The sequence below is a fragment of the Botryllus schlosseri genome, chromosome 11, assembly GCF_051294905.1.
Source record: "Botryllus schlosseri isolate E-star chromosome 11, Bs_hap1, whole genome shotgun sequence".
Lineage (NCBI taxonomy): Eukaryota > Metazoa > Chordata > Ascidiacea > Stolidobranchia > Styelidae > Botryllus > Botryllus schlosseri.
Genome location: NC_137246.1, coordinates 1,466,083 through 1,477,984, shown reverse-complemented (window position 1 = coordinate 1,477,984; position 11,902 = coordinate 1,466,083). Strand labels below are relative to the sequence as shown.

Sequence of the window (11,902 nt, the reverse complement as noted above, 5' to 3'; positions counted from 1 at the left end):
CTTGGATTAAGATTCGCAAACATAAAAGACCTACAAGGTTAGCTGATTAAGTTAGTGACCTGTTTCTTATCGCACTCGCCATCTTCACACGCTGGCTATCAAAGCTACTTGTCGCCATCTGTTCCAAGCGGTGTCTTACAAAAGCCTAGAAGGGCTAATAAATGGTAAGCCACGTGGTGCGAGAGGAAAAGACATAAATCACGCGATATATATATATGAGAGAGAGCCAGGGCTCTAAACAACGTACCGTTATTGAAATAGTAATTATGCAAAAATTTTATCAAATTAAAATTACAATTATCATTACACAAAATAAAAATGCTTAAATTACAATTTCATGAAAAATATAATTATTACATTCAGCTCAATTACAAATTACAGTTGATCCAACTCTGTCACTGACTACTTTCAGTGATTGATTTCCATTGAAGAACTGAGCCGACATTGCTATGGCATAGGCTTACCATATTTTGGAAATCTAAAAAGAGGACACTTTTTCAGAAAGTTCAGACATGCAAAATCGGAGAAGAATTCTCAGCAAGATAGTGTAATGGTTATGCGTCCGGCTTCTCGAGCGGTAGGTCGTGGGTTCGATTCCCGGCCGGGTCAATCACGGATAGCATGGAGGAGAAAAAAAAACGGGGGCGCAGACTAGATGACCTCATGGGGCCGTATCGCAACTCCGTCGTCAACGCATCTCGATGGTGCAGGCGAAAAAGAATATCATATCTCTCTCTCTCTCTCTCTCAAAAACCGGTATATTTTTCCCACTTCGTGATCGGTTGACTAAAAAAAAAGGTCATCACTTCCGCTCAGAGCTCAAAATACCATTTTTTTCTCCACATTGCCAGGTGGATGACTAAAAAAAATAAAGGTCATCTTTTCGCTCAGAGCTAAAATCACCGTTTTTCACTCAGAAATACCCGCCGGAGCTTACCTTCTGTGCTAATTTGCGGCATATCACTCGCAATTTCCTCTAAATCTGACCTAAATTTTCAAAAAAGTGGACAAAATCTTAAAAAAGAAGACAAATCCTCTTAAAAGAGGACGTATGATAAGCCTACTATAGCAATATGAAGAAAGTCATATGTAAAGAGAGAATAATAATAAAGTTATCATGTTGAACTTGCTGGTATCATATTGACATTGTTGTTTGCATTGTACCGCCCGCATCTAGTCTAATCGCAAACATCGACTCGAATTGACGTAGCGACTATGTATACATAACTAATATAAGTTGGAAGTCAATATTATGCAAGTAGGCTATGTCTTTATTCGAATACAGTGCAACAACTGCTGATGTCGTAATATATACTCTAAAGTTACTAGCCTACGAGCTATGTTCGATCGCTGATTAGCCATTTAGTTCGATTCAATTTATTTCTAACAATTTCATCATTTCAATACACCACAAGACTGTGTGATGCAATGAAAAATAGGAAGGTGTCAAAACGACTTGGAGTAGTCTTAGAAATCACACACCCACCCGCCTGGCCTAGGTGATCTAAAAAAGGAGGCATAACCTACACACTGAATGAAAAGTGAAAGAGGATAATATAAAAGGACAGCCTGAAAAAAGAGGTGTCGGAAGGAGAGATCGATAGGTCAGGTCGTGGTCAGACTAGAGGGCCAACTATAGTCGATAAAAGATAGATCTCTTCATCTCGCCTTTCCCGTTTATTTTATAATCACATCTTCAGTGTAAGATAAAGTGGGAAAATAGGCCTATTGCTTGTCTACCAGCATGGATATGTCATCGCACGCGATGTACTTTCAAGATCAGCTTCCCATTCATATAGTCTTTGAAGAATGGATGGTGAAAGAAACTTCAGGTAGAATAGTAGAATCTAGGAAATTGGCCAATGGTAAACTTTTGAAATGTAAGCTGATTTTTGTCAATTTTTACCGTTTTAGGACTCATTACATCATGTTTCGGCATAGCCGTTTTGGCAGCCGTGTATGAGGTTTTGAAGCGCACTAGAATGGAGCTTCGACGCCAGCATCAAGGTATTATGCTGAAATAATGGTTATTACGCAGCTGCATCCGATTTACAATCATCAGATCGTTTGCGGAAACAAATATCTACTCCCGAGGAGAAACGCGACTCGCAATTATTTACGGCGTTGTGGATGTTGCATCTTCTGAACAGCTTGTTATATGCTATTCAGGTAATAACAAAATTTAAGCTCCATTGCGTAGCTGTAATTATTACGGGGTAAAATATGATCGAATATATCAGAGGTCTCAAACACGCGGCCCGCCAGAGCATTTTGTGCGGCCCGCGACGACATTTTAGAGTTTTATTAATTTGACAATAATAAGTGTCACATATATCTTTTCAGGTTATAAAGTGAAAATTATCTCTTATATTGCACCGAAAGGCTTAAACTATTCACCAAACTTCACTATCACATCACTTGCAAACGCTACCATGCAGTGGAAGATTCACTTTTTCGCCACATTTCCAATTCATGATGACAAAACCTGACCCTTAGACGATTCGTGACTTGGACGCGACATTTCTAAGAATTACTCAGACTCGGGCTAACTCGATGGCAAAATGAAGATGACTCGAGTGGACTTAGAGTGACTCGGAATGCCGTGAACTTGTTAGAACCATGGACGCAACAAATAGTAATAAATTAGAAGGTCGCAGCTTGGTATTTCGTTAAGCAAGCAAGTAGTTATGGCAACCATTGGCAATCTGTTATTTACATCTTCGGTCGCTAATCAATGTTATTTAGGCCACTTAAAGGTACCGAGTACCGTAGTGGTACGCTCCAACGATGTAACAGCAACGGGCCGTTCGGCGTTCCGACATTTCAATCACTAGGACACAATCAGTAATATATTTATATTATATTTATATCTTTTTTCTGCTCCTATATTTGAAGATATTTGGCCATGAGATTAATATAGCCTACTTATCAGAAGTATACCCGAATCCTGGATTGGAATTACAATGTTCAACCGAAAAATCTGTTAAATTCAAAATATTCATAGTAGCTGAAAAATTATAACCCGATAGCTTTTATGATGGCATCATATACATTTGTCCACCCATGTGGTGTCTCTATCTTATAATTAATCTATATCAAGTAGGCCTACAACAATAATTCTATTCAAATAGTTATAAATGTGACGATTCTTTTCGTACCAGTCCTAAATTGATGCAAGAGTAAATCACATTTTGACGATGTGTTTTTACTGTCAGTCTGCCGGATCGGCTTACTTTCAATAGGAAAATTCATTACCGCCAACTTGGAAATAAGACATAGAATACCCCTATAAATGCTGCGGCCCGCGGCGTCGTCAAAACCGGAAAACTGGCCCGCGGGCACATTTGAGTTTGAGACCTCTGGAATATATAGTGGTAGGCTTATTTGTAGGGATGGTGTGAACGTGAGGTTCCCGTTCGCGTTCTGTGTGCGAACCTCAGAAATCTAGAGGTTCACGCTCACAAACGAACCTTGGCACAGAGGTCTGTCATTTGCATCATTCTGTCGGAATTTTAAGTCTCAGCTCATTTCTACATATTGAGACCTGAGAGTATAATCTGGTATTTATTTTGAACTAGTGTTACAGTTTTTTTTTTTCTACTACCACTGTTTTGCGTTTGCGTTTTGTTGTTTAATCTTTTGTTGAAGTGTTACTGACCGACAGTTGCATGATATAAATGTTCTAACGTTACGCCTTGACTACAGCTGACTTGAAGACTACACATCTTGATGTGGTCATATCGCTGTGTTTGTCTTTTTTACATATTTGTGTGAACAATCATCGTACGAATAAAGAATCTATCTGTCTGTCTGTCTGCACTGTGAACCTTGTACATATATTACAATTTTCACGCCATTTATTGCATTTCAACTGCGGCCACTCTATGCAGGGTGCTGGCAGCATAAAAAAAATTATCAACACTAAACGAGCATGCACCTCGACAATCTCAAAAATTTTGCTTACTTTGTTACAAAAGTTTGCTCAAAATATCTAGCTTTCCGTTAGTGAATATTTAGTGACTCTCTGCTGTGAACTGGTGAATGCGTGTATAGCGGGGTAATAGAAAGGACTAGACACGAAACTCGCAAATATATATTAGTGCTACTGCCACCGTTGCACATGCTAATGTTTACCAAAATATTCAACAGGAAGTTTTTTCGTAGGCTACTCCGTGCGATATAGCTACAGATCATAATTATTGCTATCTTTTTAGTCCAAATTCCGCATTTCAGAAGTGTGTCAACACTTATAACTAGGGCTGGGCAAAATCGAGTAGGCTACCTGGATGATTCGATTCTGAATCACGAAATATGCTTCGAGTCGAGTCGAGTAATCGAGTATCACTCAGTATTACGTCATAACAGAATGTAATACTTGAAGCTCAAATATATACCATTTCTGCCACCACAAAGAATATATTGCCTGTTATCCATCTCATAAAAGATACTTCGGTATTTTTTCGACCATACCGATTTCATTGCACCTGGTGGCAATGTTGTGGGATAATCACGACTTCGTAAATGTGCTACGTCCAGTAGCCTTCGTAGCTTTGTACTATATGTTTCGTATGCTACGATACCGCCAATCAAGGTTTCAAGGCTTCAACAGTATCGAAACTATCATTCTCGTAAATAAATTAACTTTCAGTGGCGAGAAGCGTATAATTTCAGTATTCGAAAAAATCGTCTTTTACTACTCGACTCGAATCATTAAAATTAATACTCGATTCAGATTCGAGTACTCGAATCATTGTGCCCAGCCCTACTTGTAACACCTTCCATGCCACCATACAACGCACTGGGATTGCAAACATTACGGCTGCTCTTTTTTGTATTTTTTGATATGGCGATAAGGGGGGTGCGAAAATTTTCACTATCAACCAACCGGGCGTGTCGAAAATAGTTAGAGAACTACTGGTCTACACTCTAGCCTACAATACAGATGACATATTTTGTCGCTGGTCAGGTAAAATGGAAACCGAGAATATTTCTGCATACTTCGCGATTTATTGGTGACTCGACTTGACTCGAGTCATTTTCGGAAATACGGAAAATGATTCAACTCTACATGAGTCAATTTTCGTATTGACTCGACTTGTACTCGAACCATTGCGCATATGACTTGAGACTCGGACGGCCAAGACAGCAAAGATGAGCTGACTTGAAATTTCTATGTCATAATCCAATCCAAATCCGAAACTTCAAATCCTAATCAAAGTACTAATCCATTCCGAATCTGAAACTTTAAATCCTAATCCAAGTCCTAATCCAGAAATCCGATAATTCCTCTTAGAAAGTCTACACCTTATGCCTATAATTCTGAAAAGAGAAATAAAGCGCATAATGAGTGCCAAAGAGCATGATGTATATTTGGTAGGACGAAAAACTTTGTTAACATTCGCCACAGGACATCAATCTCCCCGAACATCGGTAAATCCAATCTCATCTGTACCTTTACGTACCAACTACCGTAAGCATCAAATTTTGCGAGTTGACGAACTATATCGCCTCCAAGTATCAAAAGTTGTACACAAATATTTTTCCAAATGTTTGCCTCATGTGTTTTATGACTTTTTCGTACCTGCTAAAAATGTCCACTCCCATTACACGTGATCCCCATCAAAGGGAAATATCTACCTGCCCCCACCCAATAGCAACCTAACCTAGAGATCTATCGACTTCTCAGGACCTATCATCTAGAATGAAGTACCACAATATATTCGTGAGTTATTGCCTTATAATAGATTCAAAAAATACCTACTTAATCACCTGCTGTCGTTATATTAACACTGTCGTCCTATCTCGCCCAGACATTGCTTTATTGACCATTTGCTACCATCGTTTACGTTTTCTTTTATATTTTCCTTTTTAAACCAACATTTGTTACAGCCAAACTGTATACAGTCAGGTGTACCTGTTCAACGCAGGTCTGATCAGACTAGTTGACCTTCTCGGCCGTATCGATCATTCCTATCTAATACCGAATACTGTGCATTGGGGCTATTCAAAAAAAAACTTTTTTCCTGAATCTGCCTGGCTACGTGATTAAATCGTTAAGTTGCCTTAAAACACGACGCACACCAAATTTGAATTTATTCCACCCGGTAATGGCGGATTTCATGCAATTTGAATTTTTTTCAATTTTTAAAAAATGCAAAAACATATTTTCTTCAAATTTTTTCAGTCAGCCCCATGAAGTTGTTGTGCTGTCTTCAAAATCGAGGCGAAACAAATTTGACTCAATTCCAACCTGTACAAGAGGAGGTATTTGAGTTTTTTTGATGATAATTCGTGGATTATCCAGGGTTATCAAGGATTGGAATTGAGGCAAATTTGTTTTGCATATTGCAGGCCTCGAATGAATTCAATATTGGTGTGCGTCGTTTTTTAAGACAACCTAACGATTTAATCACGTAGCCAGTAAGATTCAGGAAAAAAGTTTTTTTTTGAACAGCTCTACTTGTGCATATATATTTTCTATACCACTATCATTGCCGTTTTTTTATGTATTTTGGTTGGATGAAAATAAAGACTCTCTCTCTCTCTCTCTCTCTTAAAAATTATCTGAAATCCTAATCCAGTCCTAATCCGTCAAAATGTCACAAATCCGGTTTACCCCAATCCAAATCCCAATCCAAGCTCATCTCAACAAGACAGACACTACGAAGAATAGTAAAGCTACCACATTATTAGTATTTCATCTATCAGTAATGGTACTTGAAAATAGGTCCAAAACCGTTAAGAGTAAGGAAATTTTCTATATTATGAATGTGTGGCATTCGATGTCTCCCGATCAGAGCTGTAGTGTTGATCATGGCATGAACTCGAAACTGAACCGACCACAGGGACTTGGACTCTAACTCCAGTATCCGCACTATGACCCAAACTCGACCCTCCTCTCCCTGAATAGGTCTCGGACTTGACCAAGTTTTGAAGTGGAAATGTCTATATTTCCTTCAAGGCAATACAAAAGTTAATATGTCTTGTGACTCGGAACCGAGTGACTTGGTTGCAACTACATGCCGCCCATTACATGTAATTATGTTTTGCACAGATATTCTCCGGATATTTGTTCATGCTAATCGTAATGACATATAACTCATGGCTATTTCTATCCGTCGTAGTCGGGCTGTTTCTTGGATACGCTGTGAGTAACATTGTTACAAGCAAAGGATCCCGAGACCAGGTAAGCTCTACGATCTCTCCATGTTATTTTCTGTAATAACACTATCGGATTACTGCAGCAATACTTGAATACTTTATGAATGGGCGTTGTACACTGCAATGTTACAGGGAATGGTCTTCGTCATAACATTTTCTAGACTCTTTTCATCAAAACTTAATTCAATTGCTAAATCATTTATCGGACATCTCAAATCTCTATTGCAAGACGATGAAAGCCGAAGTTGTCGAAAATTTCAAATGCAATTTGCCAAAAAACTGGACATGATCGAAGAAAATGGATAACAGTTTTGGATTCAGCATCAAAAAGTACACTGAGAATCGTCGATACTTTAAATAATATAAAAATTAACGCAGCACAGTCTTATGTGAGATGGTGCAAACCTAAGGCGCACAAGTAGCCTACGTGTTGAGTATTCTAATCTTCATTATTTGAAGCCCAAGAATCTTCCAAGTTGGTACACGCTGAACCGTCTTCAAAAACAACAAAATTTAGCAAAGATGTATTCGTTCCGTGTTTGCTAAGTTTTTGTGGGGATATACCAGATGTGGTCAGTTGCGAAGTACTTCTACTTTTTGGAAGTACTCAAGTAGTTTTCCTCTACTCCTGATACTTATTCGAGTAGATCGGATTTTATCCACTTTTATTTCTACTGCGATATATTTTGTGATCTACTTACTTACTTTTCGCTATTTTCAGTTTGTTAAGTAGAAGTAGTTGAATCCTCCAATACGAAAGATGGTCTGAGAAATTTCATTTAATATTCATAAAAGTCAAGTAAAGCCCAGAAATCTTGTTGCGCTTCGCGCACAGTAGTTATGGAGTGACAAATATGTTTTCGCAACAGTATCAGTGAATATAATTTAGGTACTGGATTGCTTGGTTCCTCTCACACCGCATTGTCGCGCATATCAAATATTTCATCACGGTAAATATGGCCCATCATAACGTTTGAAATTACCGTTTCGCAATCTAGCAATTACCTCCGATATCGTAAACTAGCAGCCCATGACCTGTCCTGCTAATCTGGAAAATTTGACTTTTTTTTAACGTTACACCTGTTTTATATAGTAGATCACCTTTGAAGCTTTATGGACAAAAGACATGAAATATATCTTCCGCTTTTTAGAAATGGTATTTGTATTTCACTTTCAATTCCGAGTATCATACATTGAGTGAAGTTCTTATTATGTTCAAGTTATTTTGTCTGCAGAACATATATGTTGAAGCATAAAAGCAGGTGTAGTAATATAGAATATAAGCGTGGAATGGCAACGACCGAATTTGGAGCTTCGTTCCGCTTCGCTGAAGCTTTACTCAGACTTATTTTACGACTGCTACTGTGGGATTTATGGCAATCCGAAAGTCGTCTTCCAGAGCGCAGAATTTACTGAATCTGGTATTGATCGAAAGCTATTGTCAAACTGACTCCGAAAATGTAAATGAAAATATGATCAGGCACTGAACCGCTTAGAATTCGCCCTCCAAGTCTGAATAATCGGCATTGTCCGAACAATCGAAGAGCCGCAATGGGTCATTGTTATAGTCATTGTTTTGCGGTCATCCGATTGTTCTGAACAATACAGGGTGATTTTTCATCTAAGTACGGACCCTAACCGTATTTTGATTGATATTTTCGGAATCAGTGCGACAGTAGCTTTCGATCAAGATCAGATTCAGTAAGTTCTGAGCTCTGGAAGACAACTTTTGGATCGCCAGAAATCCTACAGTAGCTGCCGTAAAATAAGTCAGAGTAAAGCTGCAGCGAAGCGGAACGAAGCTGCACAATCGGTCGTTGGCATTCCACGTTTACATTCTATATTTAGTAATGTCTCTATTTTCCGAAAATAAAGCTACACTAAATATAAATTTTACGATCCACAATATTTGTTATTAACGTATACTAATCGCGCAAAGTGTTGAAACCGTATCCGATATAACTTTTCCGTATTGCCCTTCGCCTAAATTTGGGGCCTTATAATATGGGGTAGGGCGCCATGCCATGATATTCTCTAAAAAAGGGTTTGCAGTAAATTAAGGGTTAGTCTCGCATTTTCATATCAACAGTATAATTTGCATCCCATGATGCGGACAAATGCTTATTCTGTCGAAAACTGACTCCTCCTGTGATGCATCATTACGAACCAAGCTGTCTGCACCTTCCGCATAGCTCAATTTGCAGCTTTCAATAGTCCATGCGAATGAACCAGGACAATTTTCAAAACTACTTACGTACTTGAGTAGATTTAAAGTCAGTCAATTCTACATCTACTTCAAGTAGTTTAAGATGACTCGGATTCAGTAATTCTAAGCGTAATTTAATTCGAAAACAGCTGTGGAGCTATCATGCTAATTATCGTCTAATTTGCAAACAAATGTATTAGTATAATGCTAATTCTAATCAAATTCACAGAAGCTGGCACTTTTCCAGTTGTCCAAGTCTTCCATAGGCGTCAGTTTCCGCAACATCTGTCGCCACGGTGGTCATGTTTTATATTTTCAGAGTAAAACATATCCATCGATGAATTTGGAAACTGTAGATGGAAAGGTGAAGAGTCAGGGTTACGATAACGGCGGAATGAAAACTGACCTATCAGATTGTGATTTTTGATTTACTGAACTTTATATCCGTTATTTGCATAAATGCAGTTCCAATTATAAACTGCGGCTTTATACGAATAATTGCACGTTTGAGCATTCCTTTATCGCTGATGGTGTTTTTTTAGCATAGTTTTGCGTGTTATACAATGCTGAGCAGGCCATCCTAGGGAAATATATATTCAAATACATACGCTTCCTGCTATATCAGTAGGCGGGAACCTATGGCTCTCTAGCCATACATGGCTCTTCTTGGTATAAGATATGGCTCTTTGAGAAATTTTCAATTTTGTGCTTGATATATCAATATTGCAGCAACTTGTCAGTAAATTTCAAGACGGCGAGAATAAATATTATTCTTGTGGCTGCATAAACATGGCTTTGAGTGGTCAAGACAGTGGGGTGTCCATGGTTAGGGGCTCGTAGCGCCCTCTTTTTAAAATCCCCAAATTAAAGTTGCTGTCGCACGGGCAGCTAACACCACTCGCGCGTTCGATCTTCCCATTCAGAAGAATATTCTAGAACTTGATCAATACTTACATTTTCATAATCAGCGCGACAATTGCATTTGATTAAGATCTGTGATTATCAATTCTAAGCGATTTACGATGAGTTGCGCTGTCACAGGTGAGGCGTGGCCCGTCTGTGCCTCATCTGAGCCTTACCTCTCCTTTCGTGGTTTATTTTCGAACAATAAATATTTAAAATGCGTGATTTTGGGAATAAAAATGTTCAAAATCCAGTCATTCATAAAAATCATTGGAACGTGCCAACCACCATTTAAGGGTTCACAATTTTCCTTCACTCATCCCAGACGACATGTGAGGCACTGCCGCATTTGCTTCCCCTAACGCCACGTCATTGACGTAACACACGTGGGTTATGTACTGCTGTAGTGACCATGTTTGGCTCCACCCAGTCATATGGACAGAAAAATATGACGCACACTATACGAATAGTACGAATTAGTGCTATCAATATGTCACGGATGTTCAATTGTGACGTAACAGTTGAATGACATGTATACCTCTTTGGGAGTTGCAATTGAAAATATTGGGCCAATATGGCTTTTGGGTCGAAAAAGGTTCCCGACCACTGTCCTATATGATATCAATATAGTTTATAGTCTCTCCATTACATGCCGTATTTACACCATTCATACTAGAGATGGGCACGTATATTTCCTAATGAGGACAATGTCAAGACGAAAATGATTTCCATGGCCGAGTTGAATGCACTCGTTTCGATATCTGCTTTGCGGACTTTCCGCGTTGCCTTCTATCCTTCAGACGGCGGCTCGCCTATCGGGACATTGTCAAATCTCTTCTTATTCTCAGGGCATATTAGCGCGCCTGAATTTCTTTTACAAACTCGTCCTCCGGGAATGGCCTAATTACTGTGCTTATCGAGATATTACAAAACTGATATTTGTCGCTACATTCCGAACGGTGTATCTTGGTAAAATTGACTTCTTATTTCGATAGCAGGTCTTCCATAATTCGCTCTCTCTCTCTCAGCCTCTGCCAAGTGTCTATATTACCCATTCGTTTTCTGTCGCAATGCCCACTGCAATTTTATATTCCCCGAACGCGGCGACCTGCTCATCACAGACTAAACAGAAGGGTTTACTTCTGACTTCAGTAAACAAACATTCATTGCTCCAATATTCTTGAAATCTCTGCTTTCGGCGTTCATATTTCTTTTATTTCAACATGCCCATTTCCGTACATCGCTTATGGTGACGATGACCTCGAATCACTCACACAGATTGACTTGATTTACGAATTACTAATATGGAAAAGTATGGTACAACAACTAAAAGCACATACCACGTAATTCCTAAAGTAACAATGGCAACGAACAGGGTTTCAACTTGAGATGGTGTGAACGCGAGGTTTACGTGTGCGTTATGTGTGGGAGCCTCAAATATTTAAAGGTTCACGTTCACAAACGAACCTTGGTAAGTTCTGCACTATCAACCTTTTTCATATATTACCATTTTCAGGTCATTTTAACATCTTCAATTGAAATTATTTGCTCTCTGCTGGGAGCTTGACTAGCAATTACACAACATCTAGAGCGAAATACACTACATGTACGTATAGTCAGCGAATGATGCTT

General features: G+C 38.8%; 1 protein-coding gene across 1 annotated transcript; it reads left to right on the top strand.

Moving 5' to 3' along the window:
- The first annotated feature begins 1,676 nt into the window (after nucleotides 1-1,676).
- On the top strand, nucleotides 1,677-9,888 carry LOC145451058 (protein SLC31A2-like). Its single transcript, XM_080329540.1, has 5 exons — nucleotides 1,677-1,832; nucleotides 1,915-2,007; nucleotides 2,063-2,169; nucleotides 7,055-7,186; nucleotides 9,687-9,888. The coding sequence occupies exons 1-5, from the start codon at nucleotides 1,745-1,747 to the stop codon at nucleotides 9,792-9,794; spliced, it is 528 nt and encodes a 175-aa protein (XP_080185666.1). The 5' UTR covers nucleotides 1,677-1,744; the 3' UTR covers nucleotides 9,795-9,888.
- The last annotated feature ends 2,014 nt before the right edge of the window (nucleotides 9,889-11,902 follow it).